This window comes from Molothrus aeneus, chromosome 1 (genome assembly GCF_037042795.1).
Source record: "Molothrus aeneus isolate 106 chromosome 1, BPBGC_Maene_1.0, whole genome shotgun sequence".
Lineage (NCBI taxonomy): Eukaryota > Metazoa > Chordata > Aves > Passeriformes > Icteridae > Molothrus > Molothrus aeneus.
In genome coordinates, this window is record NC_089646.1 from 21,952,775 (window position 1) to 21,973,228 (window position 20,454).

The window sequence follows — 20,454 nt, forward strand, 5'->3', positions numbered from 1 at the left end:
TAACTGCTCCATCTTGTGGGCAATTCTGTAAACGCAGGAAAATGTTGGAAGAATTGTGAAATAGGAGTATTTTGGGTGTAGAATATAAATTGTTATAAAAGAATCCTTTTTGTATCTCATAAATTTTAAGCTTTAAATAGATTTGCCAATATAAAACCTTAGTGTTACATAACTGCTAAACTTTCTTTTTTTAAAATATCAAGGATAAAATTTTTTTTTCTTTTTAATTGTGAGCAGTATTAAAATCTAATTTAATCCAAGACTAATTTCAGCCCAGCCTGTAAGGCATGGGTGGGGATCTCTGTACCACCTGGATAGGGAAGGAGGTGTGGTGTAAGTTGTCTTCCCAGTCACATTTATGAAACTTGCCTGTGCTGAAGCATACCATGGAATTCACAGTCATGTAGATTAAACAGCTTTTTATGTCCTCTCATTTTTTTATGGTGAACTAATCTTGTGCTGCAAAAACTATTAGCTTAATTCTTATTTTTCTTCGCAGGAAAGGAAGACACTCCATCATTGCTTGGTCTTTGTGGCTCTCTTACGTCAGTAGCAAGCTACAAGTCTCTCACAAGCCTGAAATCAAGTGAATACCTTGCAAGTCCCACGACAGAGATGACAAGTCCAGGCTTAACACCATCCTGAGATGCACACAAGAAGGAAGAGCTTTATGTTGTATACATTTGATTTATGTTCCATAAGATGACTTGCAGTGAAGACTGCTAGCTGAGTTATAAAATAAGCTGCTTTATTTTTTCTTGTCATGGATACCTTTATAATTCATAAATCTGGTCAGTTTTCATTTGCTTCTTCTTTCCCCCAGAGGACTTTTCAGATATTCTATTTTAGTCTGGAATCATTTAAATCTCTTGTTCAGGTACAGAATGTATAATCTGATGTTTATGACTGGTTTTTAAAATGAAACAGTTGAAAATCAGACCCATACTTAAATGCCATCAGCTTTGTTTCTCCTTGCACTAGCCTGGACTGGCTCTAGCCACTGTACTCTGCAGTGCTTTAAATATTTATCAACTCCTGCAGAAGAGACAGGGAATCCTGAACACCAGTTTCTGCAGGAAAATAAATACCTAAAAATCCAGCTTTTCATCTGTGTATGTTGTGTAGGACCTCAAATAGCATATTTAACCTTCTCTCAAGTTGACTCAGTGTTAGGTTTTGCATTCCTGTTAATATGGCACTTAGGAGATGTCCCAGTCACACTGAAACACAAACACTTGAAACTGCATGTGAATAACAAATGTAACTTGATCATATAAATCAAGCATACACAGAGATTTGTAAATTATGAGCAAAGTCTCTAAAAATGCTTTTAAGTGGCCTGGGTTACAGATAAACTAACATTATGCAAAAAGTTTCTTGCTGGAAAGATGGGGGCTATGGATGATGGGGGTAAGCATCTTGCAAAGTTTGGATTCTGTGTTTATTGGCAAGATTCCAAGGAGAGTGAAAAAGGGGAAACAATGTAATGACTGTATTTGTGTGTTAAAAGACTTTTCTCATCCCTGTTGTAGTGCAGTAGGTATTTTTCTTGCTTAGGTAATACAGCAGAAATTCTCATAAGTCAGTTTTCTCAAAGTATTTGCCATTGATTTAAATTACTGATAGAAGGAAAAAAAGGGAGACATTTTTTAAAATGTAACTAACTTTCCAGATTACCCTACAGTTTCAAAGTTTGCAAAATAATTTTTGAATTGCAAACTATTCTTAATTCTTTGTAAGATACAATGGATCCTTTATCTATGAATTTTGCTAATCAAGGTAATGCTTATCAGTATGATTAGTAACTTTTTAAACAAAAGTGAAATGCATGTAAGTATGTTGTATTTATAAGTGCTAGGGAAAATGCTTTTTTGTGCCAAAGAAGTTTCATAAATTGTTTACATGAGTAGCTGCAATACAAGACAGATTTTTAATTATTGCTTACTCCTAGGTGTTTACAGTATGTCACTACACTCTGTACATATTTAGTTGATTTGCCTCTTGGGATGGTACCTTGGCACTACTACTTTAAGCTGGGCATCATAGGGTGGGCTTGAAAGAAAGAAGATTCATTCTTGCTTTAACTGAAATATTTAGTCTTTTTAAGTAGGAGGCTATGCATTTCTGGAACTCAAGGCACTGTTGGATTTAGCTAGAGGATAAGAATCCATCTCCTCAACTCTCTAGTCCATGCTGCTGGAGGACACTACATCATGGCAGGGTACACAACCACTGATGCTACTTTAATGCAGAATTTTAAAGCAGTTGAACAAAACCACCAGGTCTTTCAAGCCCTTGTGTACCCACACAGGTAATTTCACTGTAATAAACTCTGACCATTAAATCCTTTCATACGCCTTCAGAATGTCCATTACTTCATGGAACTTTTTTTTGTTATCACATTAAGCACCTGTTTGTTGAGTAACATTATTAAATATAAATTTGTAAATTAGAGATGCATTTTTACTACAAATAAAATGAGGGAATCCAGATTCCACATGTTAACATTCTGCATCAATGTACAGTGATTTAATCAGTCTTGTTTGCTGTTAAACACTTCCCATGCCACATCAGTGTTTTGGAGGTGGCAGTAATCATGATCTTCAGTCATGTTCACTGATGGCTCTTTTCTTAGAGCTAAATGTGTTGTTTAGCTGAAGTCTTTTATGTAGTCTGACACGTGTTTCTGGGTGTCATTTTGTGCATGGGCAATCAGTTATGTGCATCTTTCTCAGTTCTAAACATTAACCATTTTTTAAAAAATTTTAAACTGCCAAAACTGTATGTTTTGTTGCCTTGACGTTCCATGAATGTTGCATGTAAATTAAAAATTTTGTATCATCACTAGTTACAAGGTGTTGTCTCTGTTTTAATCACACAGGATAAGGTAAAACCATTCTGTAAATTACAGCATTACTGAGTTTATAGCAAATACTTTTCTTGCACAAGGGGGAGACTGGTTTTCTTGCTCTGTATCATTCAGTGTCATCCAATATCTGCTGCTACTATGTGCTCTTAGGCTTTATTTTGTAAATTTACATTCAAAAGTCACAGTGGAAGATCAACATTAAGCATCGCCTCTGGCAGCACCCCTTGCCTAATGTGGTACCTAATGTCTTTACAAGTAGAGCATTTCAGTGTGTGAGGAATTTTCACCATGAACTCCATTTCTTGGGTAAAGCACACCCAAATGACAGTGTCTTAATGATCTGACTACTGAGTTACTTTTGTATCAGCACCCCCCTCATTAAAATACACAAAAAAATAGAATTCAACAATTGCATTGAAAACGCATGAAAAGAGGGAGGTGTAGTGAGGGTAGTTAAATAATGACTTAAACCACACAGAGGCAGCTCTGATTTAGTAATTTGAGTGCCTACAGGCAAGTGCAGTGCTGCAGCTGTTCCTACCAGGAGTGCAGCACACTGGGCAGAGGGGCGCAGGGCTGAGTCAGGCTGGCACAGAATCACCTCTCCTTATGCCAGCAACCTTGGCCTTCCAAGACAGGGGGCCCCACACAAGGTGTGCATGGGCCAGCCCTGCCTTGGAACAGTGTGACAGTGACAACTGGCACCGCCCAGAAACAGGTGCAGGAGTGTTCCTGCAGAGCACCTGTAGAGGCCTTTGGCTTCAGTGCATGGATGTGCTTTAATTTCAAGTATTACCTTAAACAAAAAAGCCCCTGCTGCCCCATCAGTGTATGCACCATGCTCTCTCAGTGTCTAATGAATATCAGTATTTTTCCAGTTTTACAGAATTTTTCAGTTAAAATAAACCTGAGAAGCTTTTAAAATATGCACTTACACAAAATACAGAGCTGCAAATAAGAAACGTGTACAGAATGAAACACAGAACAAGCAGCAAGAATAAATAAGTATTTATTGAATTCACTCTGTACCAACCTCCCTATTGAGAAATAAATACATTTTATAATTAGAAACCCAAAACATTTTTAAACATAATTTTAAAACCCAACTAAAATTTTAGGTTAATTTAGTCATTTTCATGACTAAAATTTTGCACAGTGGAAGTCATTATTCTTCATTGCTATGTCCAGCCTCAATTTTTCTTCTCTTCCTCCTTTCTTTTTTCTTTTGTTCTTCCTTCCTTTCTTTTTTCCCTCCAGCTGCAAGAGAAGTCATAAAATCCTCAATGACAGTTTAAGGGTGATGTAAAAAAACTGAATTAATCCTTTGTGAAAGTTAAAAATTAAGCTTTATTTAGTTACCAAATGTAATGGTAGAAATTCACTGGGAATTCTGGAAAACATCTTCACAGATTTAAATTTGGCACAACTTCCATCTTATACTTTGCCTTCATACAATTGGACAAAGAAGAATTATGGATGTTGATTCTTTTTTTCATTTAAATGAGAAAAGAAAGACTTTCCATATTCGTACGTGCTGATCATTATGGCACAAGCAGGAGCAACTTTAAACAGCCGTGGAGTAATACCTGCCCAGAAGAGAGAAGGAAGTATTCACTATAACTTGTTTTCAGACCCAAGTGCTGCAGTACAATGTGTTGATCACAATATATTGATACCATAGTATAATCAGTTTAGAGCTGGGATTCTACCTGCTCACACACCTCACAATACTCAATTTACTGGCTGTAGGTATTACCAGTGTAATAACCTTATGCCCTCACCTCTGCTGTCTTGTGTGGTCTGCCTGCCTCAAGTCCATTGTGTCTCTGCCCCTTCTGACTCCATGCAAATGGAGCACCTGGACCTGCAGGGCTCCTGTGCTCCAGCACACAAGAGGTGGCCTCTACTAAATTGAAGAACCCTGGTCACATGAATAAATGATGGAATGTAAGTGTTAAATGTCTCCCATTATAGTCAACTGTGATCTTGCCAGTGCAGGTTAGAAAGTGATTCAGTCTAGAGAAAGGGGAATAAGGCTGAATCCCCTTGTCCACACACAGCCAGCCCTCTACTTCCACTTGAAATGCAAAGATGTCTGCCAAGAGCCAGCACAGACGACACACAACCTATGGAGAACTTGTTGCCTTTGGAACAGCAGCAAGGAGCCAGGCAGGCCAACCCCAGTCATCTCAGCTACATGTGGCCAACTGAACTGAACTGGGGGCTGATCAAGAGTATCTCTAAACTCTGCTACCCATGTGTCAGGACTGAAATGTAAGTGTTTTAATCTATTAACTGAATTCAATATCAATGTTATTGATACTCTGTGGTGTCTTGCATTCTGTTAGCATCCAGTGCTCTAAAATATGCAAATCCTGTTACCCAGCTATGCCAGCACTGTACAGCAGATAAAGCAGTTTAATCTCTTTCAGCAAACACAAGTCCTGCAAGGCTTAACCACCTGTGCAGCCATTTACACCAGGGGCCCTAGGGAGCCAGTGCAGTGTGGTGAAGTCTGGTAAGTATCCTGGATTTGTCTCTTGCTGATGATCATTTCAGTATGAGCTACAATAGGATTTTATCTCAATATTATTTTAATCTCAGTATCTTGTCATTTCCACCTCAGGCTGCCAGAGTCATGCAGCAGAGGGCCAATGTTTTCCCCTGTCCTCCTCTGGTCACCAACATATCTATAGAAGCCTTTCTTGTTGCCCTTGACATCCCTGGCCAGATTCATTTCCAAACCTGATCTCTGTCGACTTGGACCATTTCTCTGTGACAGGTGACCTGTCCTGGCTTCCTTATTGTGTTTGAGCTTGTCCAGGAGCACCTTCTTCCTCCATTCAGGCCTCGGAGTTTTCACCTAACTTTCTCTTTGCTGGGATACATTGTTCCTGAGCCTGGAGGAGATGATTCCTGAATATTAACCAGCTTTCTTGGGCCTCTCCTCCCTCCAGGACTTTATCCCATGGTACTCTACCAAGAAGATCCCAGGAGAGGCCAATGTCTGCATGTCTGTTGCTTTATGCAAACTATTGCATAACTGACAGTGTTCACAGAAATGGAAATATAAAACTTATGCATTCTAAAATCTACAATTAAGAACTCTCTAGTCTGAATTTTTTAAGAGATAAGAAAAATTTTACCTGCAAATAATCCAGTAACCCCATTTCTGGCAGCAATTTTCCTCATAACTGCCAAGGTTGATTTACTGTCCCTCTGTGGAACTCAATACAGTACAAGACAACAGTGAATTAGGCAATCCATGCAATGCCACAGAATGATATTTTTAGAAATCAGAGACAGTAACAGATAGAATTGTTAGGTTTAACTTCTTTTTTTGTTAATTTTATCCATCTTATTTATATATTATGTTAAATTAATACAGTATGCAAATACAAAAGTTGAAACAGCAAGACATGGAAAAGACCTGTAGTAAAACCTAGAATAAGATATATGAACAGCTACTATAGTCTTTACTGGATTGATGATACAGGTGAAAAAAGCCAAAGTAGTTTCATAGAATACATTCATCAGGAATATCCCACAGCCCTTGGAAGCCAAAAAATATTTTTGCATAGACAAGAATATTGTCAAATATTTTGAGAGATAAAATGTAAATGCATAGTCAGTGTCCAACTCTAACAGTAACTGGATTTGGAAAGAATTAAACTGGCACAAATTAAAGATTACCATAATTGAATTTTAAAAATATAAATTAATCTTATGAATATTAACCTAATAAATATATGGCAGACACATGTTTCAAAGTGGTGTTAGGAAGGAATTCTTACATTCATCAACACAGGAAAAGAATTAAAAACAGTAACTATTTATATTTAAAACTTTTTTAATACTTGTTCTGCAATCAAATAATAATAATTTCTTTCAAGAATTACTCTAGGAAAAAAAATATTTAACTGAGAGAATGAAACCTCATGCCAAAAAGTGAACACTTATTTTCTAAGCAGAAACTATTTGGATACTCAGCCTTTTTAATGGTCTGTAATCTTAAAGCCATGATATAATATTTATTTAGGTTAATGTAAGTCCTTCACTGGTCCACATCCCAAGCAATAGCAAAGAAAGGTATTATATACGACTTCAATTTTATAAAACAGAGCAGTGCTCTACTGACAAGAGCAAAACAGAAACTTCCTCTTTCATCCTTTAAAGATGTTGGGACATTCATTAATATGCCCTCAAAAACAATTTTTTTGAAATCTCATGAAAAGAAGGTAAAAAATACACAACCTGAGCACAATATTTCTCTTTCTACTCTAATACTTATCACAAGAATATTGCTATGTAGGAGCAAGTGGTAGTGAATGTTATTTTGAAGACTTCTTCTGTAGATCACTGTTACCTGAATGTTTGCTATCAAGTTAATTTTTTGCCTGTTTAAATATAACTTACTTCAATCATAGAATACTTTGGGTTTAAAAGAACCAAAGAACCTTTATTGGTCATCTAGTCCAACATCCCTGCAATAAGCAGGGACATCTCAAATTTGCAATTGGCCTGCCTAAATGTAATAGCTTTGGATTCCTTTGTTTCAATTTTGTACCATCTTATTAAGCTAAATTGTACTGAACTCACACCTTTTCCCTCTTCCATGCCATTAATGAAATATGGTATTCTCCTAGGAGATAAAATATATCTTATCTAGATACTACAATCTGGGGAAGAAAAAATGCCTGAGTGATAAAATGTTTGCATATACTTTAAAAGTGGCAAATATTTACAATTCGTACCACAACCATACCCAAACACTATGTTTTATTTTTTGAAACACTATAGGTTTTTTTTATTTTGAAACACTATAGGGTTTTTTATGCTTACCAGCAACTTACTTTTTAAAGTCTCATTCTCCCAAAGCTGGGTCTGCCTATGTGTTTTCACTACATCAAATGGCTGAGTTACAACAGCTGCAATCTATCAGGAAATCAGTTTTAATGTTAGTACACAAAAAATTAAAATTTAACCCTAAATTTTTAAATTAAAGTGCACACACAATTTAAAATTAAATTTGATATTCCAAGCACATTATATTTTTAAGTCTTTTATGTCAGACCACTGTAGTTTATTCAGATTTTTTTAGTCAGGTTGAATGCCACACCACATGTGTTTAAAGTACAAGCACCCCAAAATATACAACATTTCTAAGAGAATAACCTAAAACCATACATTTTAAAAATAGTTTATTAGTGCTAATAATAAAGAATAGTACTAGAAATGAAATTATATACTTACAGAGCCAGATGCTGCTCCTGAAGTAAAAGAAACAAAAAATGTGGGTTCATGTGCACCAACTTCCTTGCACATCATCTTCTTGAAACGTTCATAATTATACCAATACATTGCTATGATTACAAAAACATAAACTTTCATTACAACAGATTTGTATCTCAAGTACAACAATTCTTATATCAAGTCCAGATGTTAGAATTCTACTGTAGCAATAGAAGCAAACAGAAACAAGAGCTGAAAGCATAATAAGTGTCCTATGTGATAACCCATGGACAGATGCTGTATTCTCCTTGTTCTCCATACCCCAAATTTCTTCATATGATACAAATTAGCCTAATCATTTTGTCTTTCCCTTAGGTAACCCCTACCTTCATACAATCTAAACCAAGCACCATAAAACATTCAATTTAAAATAAATCAAAAGGTAGTCTAATTACTTGCTGTGTTTTCAGGCATATTTCACATATCTCAGTAATTCTACAAAAACACATTTAATACAAAATGAAATGTTGCTCAGGACTGCCTCATACTTTTTTGAGGCAGAGTATAAATTTTATTTCTGAGAGAACCAAAAAAATATGATTTTGATCCCTGGAATTATAATAGGGAAATGCCTCTCTGGGGACTGTCAAAGGAAGGTCCAGCAAACAATTTTTAGGAGTAACATCTGTTTCTGTGACCATCTGCTGAACTAAACAGCACTTTTTCTGCTTTCTAACTAAAACTTCAAGTGATATACTGCTAGGCTGAATTAGAGAGTAATTCCTCATGGCAGTTGGTTGACCAAATACTGCAAATGACAGCTCCATATCCTGAAAGGTAACAACGTTCAGAACTGAGTTCTGGAGTTTGTGCCAGCAGAAAAATTGCACAGCATTTCCTTGCCATGAAGACTACCAGCAGATGTGCCTGGCCCCCAACATTTTACAAAACTAAAGGTAGGCAGTATCTCAGAGGGCATTCTGAGGATTTGAGGAGAACATACTATTGAAATGTACAAAACTCTAATTTAATATAAATTATCTAAAGCCAGAATTTTCTTAAGAACCTACAGGACACATTTCCCTGAACGCCACTTACATTTATATTGTCTGTGACACTGCTTAAAGGAGGACTCAAATATTATTATTAAACCAATTTTTGTGGTTTTAGGCATTCATAACTTAAGTTTTTTTCAGCCTAGCTACTGTCCCAAGGAACATGCTTGAAACATGTAATGAACACTGGGCTAGGAATAGAGCAGAATTCTAATTATCCTGTGCTCCTTGAGTCATGCTGTGCTGTTTGCCTGTTTTCAGGAGGACCTGCTTTCTCAACTCCATGTTACAGTGATTTTAACTCTTGAGATAGCTGACTTGAACTCCCTGCAGCAAAGGTGCAAACTGAGAACACCAGAGATGCAGCTGCTGTTGGGGCATTATTCAAACTGAAGAGCTTGGACTGAAGGTACAAAGGGAGGACACCATAGCAGACAGAGAGCAGTTATGAGGAAAAAATTATCAGGAAACACAGTTGGAAAAGGCATTAAGCGGTATTAAACACCCTTAGCTTTAAATAAACAGAATTTTGTGGCATTTGGGTTTTTTTTAAATACATTTTCCTTTACTCATGTTTCTACTTGCCTGTTCACTATTGGTTGAGTAGTTCTCAACATGCAGCTACTGCCTTGTAGGTTAATTTGTGTCTCTACCATCATGCCCACAAAGTACTGGGTACAGATGAGTGAGTGGCCACTGGCTGTCCAGGGACTGCCAGAGCAGTGTGGAAACTGACTAAAAATCAACAAGCCTGGCTTGGAGCAGTGGAGAAACAGCAGGTGTGGACACAAGAACCTGAAAAGTGCTAAGAAGAATGCACATCACCTTAGTGCCCTCTTCCTTGTGCACTCCCTCTGATCTTCCCACTCTGTTAAAAGCAGCAGGGGGAAGGAAGCTCACTAGTTCCAGCCACACTGCTACAGACAAAAATCAATAAAAGAATAAGAGTTTCTACTTGAAGTCAGACAGCAGGAATCAGATGAAGAATTTTAGAGTTCCCTTACAAACCTTAGAGAAGAGCCTAAGAGAAAATTGCATTTGGCAGAGAAGAAAAATAAGTAAATTAAAAATAAAAATTGAAGAGGAAACACTTCAGAGAAAAGATTCAGATGAATTCTGGCAGTTGTCTTTAGCCTTAGTGAAACCATGTTTTCATAGGGTGAGAAGCCTTCCCTATCACAGAAGACTAAATTAAGTCCCATCAGGGAACTGCATCTTTAGGCAGGAAATACATTCCAATCACAATCTTCAAACGCCTTCCAGTAGCTAAGTGAAAGAGAACAGAGCACTATAAATTCTGAAGACAGCTGAAATAATTTGGTTCAGTTTACTCACTTAACTACCAACAGCAATTTTAAAGTAAATATCCTCATCACACCCCACTTATGTCACAGTTTGGTTCACAGCCAATTTAAAATTTACTCTGGGTACACATATCCTATAACAGCCCAAACCAATGACTGGCCCCCAGGTTGATTGGAAACACAAATTAAATTAGATACCAGATCATCTTAAGAGTGAAGTAAGACAACAGAGATAGCAGGTCAAATAGTTCAAGGGCTCTCTGACTCCAAAACCAGCTTTGAATAAGAATCTTTCCAAAAATAGGTTTGAAGAATTGTTCTGGGCCAACGTAAAGTGTTTAAAGATTCCTGGTACTACCCCAATGACAGAAACTGCTTCAATGACAACTGATGTCTGATGATCCAAAAGTATTCTGACAAAAACAGGTCTTAAAGGGACAGGGGCTTGCTGGTGCTTTAGGAGTCTCCCCTGTAACACCTGTCCCAGTTACCTTAAGGAATAGCCCTAAGACTAGTTGTGCTTTGAATCAGACTTTTCTTCTTCTAGGCTTTCAGCTTTCGAGTCTTGCTAAAGAGTTTTTTGGAGCAATTATACAAACAAATTCATCTTGATTTAAAAAAAAATAAAATCTTGAAGACACTACTGTGTCACTCTCTGTACATGTTTCCAAAATTATGTAACAGAACACTTAGATACAGCATGTTTATCAGAAAATAGCCACTATTTCTATCACAGAGAAAATTTCCAGCTGAAACTCTTCAAAAGCAGTCATTGTATAAGCTAAAGATGAGAAGAAAGTCTAAGTACAGAGAAAGGGAATGTAACAGTGAATCCTATCTGGTATCCACAAACAAAATGGAGGGGAAAAATCACATCTTCAGAGAATTTATAAATAAAAACACTCAAAAAAGACAAATCTCAGGTCATTCCTAAAGCCAACTATTAAAACTACTTAAAAGCACAGAAAAATAATATAAAAACATAAACAAAAACCTGCATGGGAAATAAACCTTACCTGAGAAAGGCACATCTCTCAGAATAGTCGAAGCCCAGCCCTGCCACAGGGAGAGCCACCCATCTACAGTCACTTTGGTGCTGACACGCAGGTACAGCTGCCTGTAGGACGACCTGCGATACTGCATTTGGGTTTTGATCAGCTCCAGGGGACTCACCACAGTGGCAGAACCAACTGCAAAGGAAACATGGCTTTTTTAGAGAAATCAGTATTTAATAGTTCCATTTCCTGAGCATTCAAGTCATGCCTCACCTTACTTTATATATTTGATTCTTTTCAACTCTTCCATTGTTAAAAACGCCAATCACTTGTTTTTAAAATTTTTAAAAGTTTAATAGTAATAAAATGGTTATAAAAATAGTAATACAATTAGAGTAATAATAATTTGGACAATTTGAATTAGGACAATATGAGACAATAGAACCAAAGAGTTACGGACGTCCGGGTACCTTTTTCTGGGCAGCACGAGCCTGAAAAAGGGCACCTGTTAACAAAGGATTAACCCTTAAAAGCAATAGCCTGTTGCATATTCATACACCTCATACATGATGCATAAATTCCATTCAAATACAGGATTCTGTCTGGTCATTGTCAGCTTCATCCTCCGAATCCTGACAGCACCTTCGAGGCGGGAAGAAGTTTGTTTATTCTGATAAGAGTGCAATATATTCTTCTTCTCTGAAAGATTTAGGTGTCCTGTGGCTGCTATCTCGCTGCAAGTCCTTTCTTTAAAAAAAGTATCCTACATAGCATCCTTTCTATTTTAACAATTTTTATAACCTAAAACTATATTTAACACAGTACTTAAGGGAATTAATACAGCGTTACTTTCTAACACAACACATATAATATTCATTTTAATATTTGAGAAAAGCCAATCATAAAATACATGCATTTTTCACATCCATTTTTCCTTGAACTAATTCTCAAAATAAGTTTCCTTTCCAGATAAGAAAAACATGCCTATTCACAGTACCTACATTTCCAATTTAGGGTTTTTTTTTCAATGCTTGCATATTGTAAAGAATGTAACATGCTGAGAATCCTCATTTTTCAGCCTAACATAAATAGGCTGAAAATTTTGAGTACTTAAAGTCAATTATTTTCATTACCATTTTAAACTGTAACTTGAAGAAAGCAATCTTGATGTTTAAGGCTTCTTTTTATGTTAAGGACAGAATTGTGGTTACAGATTTAAGCTTTTATTGATTTCTAAGCATCTTTGCCACTCTTATTTTAAACTATCAAGAATGATTAGCAGGCAATCTGTATCTGATAAAGTAACTCTTGCATCTTGCACAATGGTCAGTGAGTCATCATTCAGTAACAAGCTACCATCGCACATCTAACAGACATTAAAAATTTTACTAGATCCAAGAATTTTTCTTCTGTTGCTGGAATAAGGTTTTACACATGAACTTAAAATCTGGAACAGCCTAAGAATAATGTGCTACAACACCACAAAATAGCAATCCTTTTTCCACTACTCTGCAAGTGCTCCCATGGTTGTCACAGGTAGAACATGGAACTGCATCATCAGACCCTTCTAAGGAAGCCCTAAAATATATTCTCTCAGTTAATTCTACAAAAATAGATGAAGAAAAGGATAAACAAAAGTAAGAAAATATAAAAATTCCATCCACATCATACAGCAGTAAAACCACTACAAGTCCAATTTTCATCTTTTTTATAATTACCTATGTACTTTCCATGATAGCAAATTACAATTTTTATTATTAGATTGATGGCAGAACAGACTTAAATTAAACTGTCCTTGGTAGAAACCTAGAAATATAAAATTCTGAAAAAATTAAAAATATAGTGAAAGTGTTTCAGCAAAACCAAATCTCATTATTCCAGGTTAGAGGGTTTTGTTGCCCAAGAAATACTGGTAATAACAGTATTCCTTCCTATCCCTCATTTAAACCCACAGCATATTTACTTTAAATAAAAGTCAAGAAAACAGCATAGAGGTATTATGTTCCAGTTTTCTCTTTAAACAGAAGACAACTTACATCTGCTTAAGGAACCTGCAATAACTGGAATGTGCTCATCATGCTTTCCTGGTCTATTTTTCAAAGCTTCACACAGCTGATCATAGCAGGTAAAATAGATTGCTGTGGTAGGAACTGCCATTATTCTAAAATATAAGAGAAGAAATTTAAATTAATACCAGGAAAGCAGGAGAATAAAGTCAACTATCTTGTATTGATATTTTACTTATATTTAAAAAAATCTCCAGCTGTGTGTAATGCATTAATAAAAAAACCAACATTAATCCCATAGCTTTGATTCACTGCCTCTAGTTCAGAGTTTCAAACCTACACATTTCCCAGGTTTTCATTTCATTAGGGAAAACTGTAAGTAAAATGATGGTAGATTATCTCAGTCAAAATCTATTCCATACCAGCTCCAGAACTATTTTGATAAAGAATGAGAAGTGAAAGATCTGAAAATGAAGAACCCAAACAAAATATTACAGAAGTACTACTAAACTTAACTTTAATTTATGTAACAATTGGATATTATGCTCTTGATCAACAGCCATGATACTCAGTACTTGAGAGACAATGTAGTATGCACAAATATAAGCTTTTTCCATACCAGCATAGTAGAGACTGTAGTAGCAACAGGTAGATTCAATAATCATTCAGTGCAGGGGAAAAGCACCACACCTCACTATAATCTGACAATTACACTTCTGTGTTATGTCTGTGCCAATTCAGCATGTACCACCATTACCAAAAACCACTGAGGACCATCATGCTTGGAAAACCAACATGGCTTAGTTTATATCTTCTCTCCTACTTGTGTGACTCTCTCCAGTAAAGAAGTTCTCTGCTGGAGAACAGAACATGTGCTTTGTAAAAAAACTGTAGTGACTGAACAGTTCAGTCAGGCCCTAAGGTTTGTATTTTGAAATTGCCACATACTGGAGGGTTAACAAGGCTGAACTGCACCATGCTTTGCTTTTTTTGTGCCTATACACTGAGCACTGTCTGCAAATCAAAAGCGTACCAGTGCTTCCCACTGGGCACTTCACACTTTGTGCCTTACAAGATACAAGTTTAATACACATCTTAGATTTGAAAACGTTTTTGTTTTATGAAGGAGAACATAATTATAGAGGTCTTAATTTCTATCTTTACTAGGTCAATATGAATAAAAAGATAAAACAGTTTGGGGCTGTTAAATCTAAAAAGAAGACCAGGAGGAGATCTGATTGCCATGTTTAAATATGTAAATTGCTCTTGTAGAGAGAAAATGAATTATCTGTTTATCCAGATAGAATAAAACCCCAAAGTTCTTTGAAATAAAGAAGATGATCATAAAAATTAAGTGAGGGTAATGAGGTGGAACACCAGAGTGTCTGGAAACAGCTGTGCTGCTGATAGCAAGTCATTAAGTAACAAGATACAACAAGAAAGTGTTGAAGACTGACCCTCTCAAGTGATCAGTTCCCATCCTTGTGATTCGATGATGCTATCAGAAAAAAGCAGAATGAGAAGTCTATTGATCCTGCTTAACTACTGAGAATGTATCAGGAAATTCTAAAATCTGGTAAAAATTATACTGTCCATAGGCATTTCTGATTGAACTGATTAGTCTGAAACTTCAGAATTGACCAAATTTTTAAAATAACTTAGAAATAAGCATATTAATTTCTCAAAAATAATTAATTAATTTTTTAAACCATAACTTACAGCATGTTACCAAAATAACTCATTCAACTTACAGTGTTGGGGGAAGCCCACTCCACAGTGACTTAATTCCCTCTATTCGAATAATTTTCACAAATGCATCCTAAAAATATAACCAGGCAAAGAGCAATAGTTAGCTACAAACTTTTGTAGTTAGGAATACATTTTAGCTGGCAGAACACAAAACTAATGTCTTTAAAAGTATGTTTTTAAAATGGCTTATCATTCTAAGACCCCAATTTTAAAACTGCTTACACAAGCTATCACTTAACCATGCAAACAGTTCCACTGAGCTGAACAGAATAATTTATGTGACTGAAATTAAGAATTTCCTTCCATCATAAAAAAGCTAAAGTACTAAGTGTTTATCAGTGACTGACTGCCCTGTGAATAACTATTTTCAGTACTAATATGGTATTGCAGCAATTTGTGGAAACTTCCCAAAAAAATCCACTATTTTTTTTTCAATATGTAGCAGAGTTTCTAGGCATGAAATAGCAACTAATTCTCAAAGATTCTTCAATACTTCCTCTGACAACATGACCCCATACATGCAATGTGTATACACTATACCATATACAAGATATCAATTATTATTACAGCTGTCCTGTATATTCCCAGGAGACTGACAGCACAACAACACAAAACCTTGAAGATCATTCAGCTGAAATCACAAGCAAAACCAAAAACTTTGTCAGGATACTAATCTTCCTAAAACATCTGGGGAAAGAGGTTGGGATTCAATGGATTAGAATATGCCTAAGACCAGACATTATTACAGAGCCTCAAAAGACAGAGTCTGGCAGACCACAGAAAGGACTTAGAGGAAGAAAAAAGCAAATAGCTTTAGAGGAGACAGCCTTGATGGACTAACCCTGTGACGTAAAAAGTTGAATGGAAAAAACAAAGAAATGGTTTATTACAACAAACCTGATTAGCTTTGAAAGGAAGCCCAGAATCCCTAGAGGTCCTAACACGGTTTAACAAAAAGACACTTTTATACTAGCTGGATAATATGTTAATAACCCAGCTTCAACAAGCTGACAAAACAGGAAGGTATAGATAAAAGATAAGATTCATTTTTTTTAAGAAAGAAGATGAAGTTATATGATAATCATTCTTCGTTAAGAATCACCTTGTTATGGCAAAACTAGGCATAAATTCATGTCTAATAGAAAATAAGTAACTTTCTAAAATTACATAGTAAAGGTAATTGAAAAAAAATCACACTTGTAAAGTTATTAATTTAAAAAGAACTTTTAAACTACTGAAGACACCTCTTGCATTAACATCCCATTCTCAAGATTTTAATTCTGAAAAATCCTTGCATAGGTTTAATTTCAGGGCAGAGTCAAAACAAAAATTGACTCATGAACCAGCATGACAGTATCTGCCAGCAAGTCTGGTTCAAGTGTTCAGGAGAATGCTACTCCTACAAGTCTAGATACTTCACAGGATAGAGACTTCTCTGGATAGAGAACTTGACACATGAACTTAACTTTAAACACTATCTGCACCATTAGTTCAGCTCAGAAGCATATTGGGAGATATATGGGCACAAGGGACGTAAGCAGGAAAGAGAAAATTATTACCTGCAATCAGCAACTACTGCCAATATAGTTGAAGTGGGGAAAATGAAATCATAAAGCCAGTAACCTGGGAGGAGAGCTGTGCAGCTGCCTCCTTGTTCATCTTAAGTAAGGAATAGGTATTTTTTTCAGACAGTAGAAGGTCTCATCAATCATCAGTGTCACCACATGAAGGCCCTCTCAAATGATAACAGATTCCAGTAGAGCCCGAAAAAATCTGAAAACTTTAGAGTATGCTACTTAAAAATGCAGTTTTAAATAAATGTAAAATGTTCTTACCAATGTCCCTTTGAAATGCCCAGGTTTTTTATACCAGGCTTTGCTGTCCCCATTTTTACAAACATATACATGATCCATACGGCCATTGGAGTTTACAAAACATTTTCCTAAAAAGTGGTATATAAGAATATAGTTAATGCTTATAAGATTGTTTTTATGCAGCTGCAATTTCAAATTGGATATAATGGCAACACAGATTTATCTCTAGTTAGACACAGAGGGGCAAAATAATTTTGGTAAGACAGTAATGACAAATTAGGTCAAAGGAGAGAAGGTACAAATGTACTACTCAGACTGCCCAACTAAAGGCTCCAAGAGACATGTTTAGGTTATATTACCATCCACTGAAAGGTAAAACTAACACAAGAACTGAACGTCACTATTGTATGCAACTGTGAACATCTTTCAGACTTTTAAATCTTTTATTAAGTAGCCTCACCATCCACTTCAAGTGGAGTTATTGGATCTTATCTGTATTATTATTGTTGTATCTTATCTTGGTCTGTATTTATACTAGATCATCCCCTCCATTTGTTTTTTATTTCTCCTACATTATGTACTTTGAACCTGTTTGATAAAATACTATTGCCATTACAAAAACATACTTCAAGCTTCACATTTGCAGATTTCTGAAGGCTTTATAACTTACTCAAGAACAGGATAGAAGGCACAAGTATTTTTCCTAATTTAAATTGCAAGTGAGACTGCAAATACTCACCTCCACATTCAACAAGAAAAACCAGTCATCTTCTTTCCTTTTAAATCTCATATACTAAGTACAAGTAAATAGTAGGAACCATTAGCTCATCTTTGACAGCACAATATCTTCATCTATTTAGAACCCAAGTGGCAAGTGACTTGTTAAGACTTCTCCATTTCAAAAATCTCTGGATTCTGGAGGAGATGAACTTTGATATAACATCCTGACCACATAAGTCCTCTGATGAAATATTTATTCATTTAGTACAAGGTTTTTATTGTTCAACTCAACTCAGTATTAGTTGTATGTTCTGCTATAATGAAAATATTAAGACAGGGAAAAAAAGCCTGTTTAAAATGATATGGATGTATGGGATTTTTTTCTACTGTGTCTGTTTAGTACATACTGGTGTGTGCCTTCCCCCCGCCCCAACAGTTATATTGGAGAAACAAACTCAAACATTCTGCACCTCTTGTGCAGAATGCTATGCAGTTGTCACAGCATTATGACAACTATCAGCTAAGTACAAGAGCAAAAAGCAAACTGTGTCCCCCATTACACTACACAATTATTTGTTTACCGTCATGGAATGGATTCCTTTGGGCTTGCAGTCGAGTTTTGATAACATCAAGAGGAGTTACTAAAATGAAACAGAAGGCATTTAGAAACACCCTGGATGCCCTGAAAATGTGGAAGTTTACAGATGCCTTATTATGAACTTCTAGAACCTTTTTTTTTTCCAAAGTGGGGGAGGGAGGGAAACACCTAACAGATTTTACAATGTTATCAAGTAGAGAGAAAAGGGATGTCAGCAGACAGAGACAATGCTATCAGAGATAAAGGAGAACTACACACCCTATATGGTTTGCGATATCATATCTGTCTTTTCTAATTTACCTAACAGTTGCATAGGCATGAAATATTAGAAATACACCAAGCTCATTCAAAAACCACTGTATCATGTTGTCTAAAATTGCTTTTATAAGTACAATACCACAAGGCATACAAGATCAAATTTTGGCCTCCAGCATATAAAATAGCACAGCATTTTCTTCACATGTTTGTTCTTTTTCAATTAACTGACCATAACACAACTTTAAAAAAAAGTTAAATTCATTATGTACTTTCCTTTTTTGCTGCATGTAGCCAATATGTGAAACATTGGGCTTCTTGAAAAGTAAGTGAAGGTTTAGTGAACACATCACTGCTTCCACTGCAGCCCTTACAACTATCACAGGCTGAGACATGCTGAACGCTGCAGTGCCTGGGCAGCTGAACCATCTTCCTCCGAATATATCGGCTGAGGGCTCGATTCCACACATTAGTGGAAACATACGAGAGCAGACATCATGCTGAGTCCAACTGAAGAGTAATCACTTTGTGAGATTCTCTCTGTGGCCAGCTCCATAGATTGCCTTACCAAATAATGATGTAATTATGGCTCCACAACAAGAGGCTATTGCTTGCTGAACAATGGTTAGTTTTTGTACATTGATATCACTCATTTCAGCCATGGCTTCATCCCCAGACAAGAAAAACCTGTTAAGGAACAGAAAAACATATTGTAAGACTACACTCAAAATTTGCAGAAAAAAAGTCAAGGGATAAATATTTTTGATTTTCATTACTAAGTTACATAGAAGCAGCAATATTACTTTTCTAATCATATATAAGCATCTCAGTAATTTTTGAGATTATTTGAGCCATGTTTTGCAAGTAAGTTTTCTAAAAACAATAAATCTTCAAAATCCTTCCTAAATGAATTACAACACTTACATGTTCTTGCAAACCACGTTAAATGTTTAACATTTCGTTTTATTGCCTTTAACTGCAACAAAGTATTTACAAATAATCTTTAATGCAAATAATCCTTACAAAGATAAACTCCCAGCCTGTAGCCCATAAACTGAAGCACTGCAGAATAACTGACCCAGCCCTTCTCTTGCTCCCACCTCTCCTGAGAGAGCCCAGAAAGGTCTCCTGGCTGACCCAACAGCCGCAGCCTGCTAGTGATGACTCTGTGCCCTGGCAAGCTCCTCCTTTAATAGGCAAGGGCTAGCCATCAATAATGCTACCAGCAAATGCTGATTCCTTGAACGAATCCTGCTCTACGGCTGCATAGGCATGGTCACAGCAATTTAGGAATGCAGTCACAATATCTGCAACTAGACAGGACAGGAGAAGATAACAAAAACACTTCAGAAAATAAAATCTCTAAATAGAGGTGTGTCTTTAAAAATGCACCACTATGCTTAAGTGCAGCCCTAACTTTGTTAGAAACATTGATCTGAGCTTTTCATTGACTTCACAAGAATGTTTTGTTATTTTCACTACGCTTCAAGTTAGATAGAAAAGATTAAGGTGCACAAACCACCTCTGGCCTCTCAGGTGCTAACAACTGCAACGGTGGGTGGGAAGATTGTTTATTTTTCACGTATCTTTAACTCAGAAAAGGACCGCTGCCCAGAATTGCGTACGTACCCGTTTACTGGCAGCGCCCGCCGGGGGCAAAGGTCTCCGCGACTCAAGGACAGTCCGGGCTGTGGCGAGGAGAGAAGAACGCAGCCACTCCTACGCCCCCTCCAGGGCCAAAGCAGCCGAGCTCCGTCCCCACAGCCACCTTCCCTCCTTCCCTCCTTCCCCGGCCTTCCGCCCGCCCCTCGGCGGGAGGGGCCCGGCCCGCGCGGGCAGTTGGTGAGGGCGCCGCAG

At 36.6% G+C, this 20,454-nt stretch overlaps 2 protein-coding genes across 2 annotated transcripts in view; one reads left to right on the top strand and one right to left on the bottom strand.

The window, feature by feature from the left end:
• Positions 1–2,847, top strand: part of RUNDC3B (RUN domain containing 3B) — a 52,034-nt gene extending 49,187 nt beyond the window's left edge. The window contains exon 11 of the mRNA XM_066552912.1: positions 500–2,847. Coding sequence (XP_066409009.1) covers positions 500–645 — 146 coding nt within the window. The 3' untranslated portion in view covers positions 646–2,847. The remainder of the gene's footprint in view (positions 1–499) is intronic.
• Positions 2,848–3,862: 1,015 nt separating this feature from the next.
• Positions 3,863–20,350, bottom strand: SLC25A40 (solute carrier family 25 member 40). Its single transcript, XM_066552923.1, has 12 exons — positions 20,227–20,350; positions 19,166–19,284; positions 18,326–18,385; positions 17,046–17,152; positions 15,213–15,280; positions 13,492–13,616; positions 11,477–11,650; positions 8,123–8,232; positions 7,723–7,804; positions 6,016–6,096; positions 4,229–4,455; positions 3,863–4,126 (listed from the first exon to the last, which is right to left on the bottom strand). Exons 2-11 carry the CDS (start codon positions 19,257–19,259, stop codon positions 4,340–4,342), a joined length of 1,017 nt encoding a protein of 338 aa, XP_066409020.1. The 5' UTR covers positions 19,260–19,284; positions 20,227–20,350; the 3' UTR covers positions 3,863–4,126; positions 4,229–4,339.
• Between the last annotated feature and the right edge of the window lie 104 nt (positions 20,351–20,454).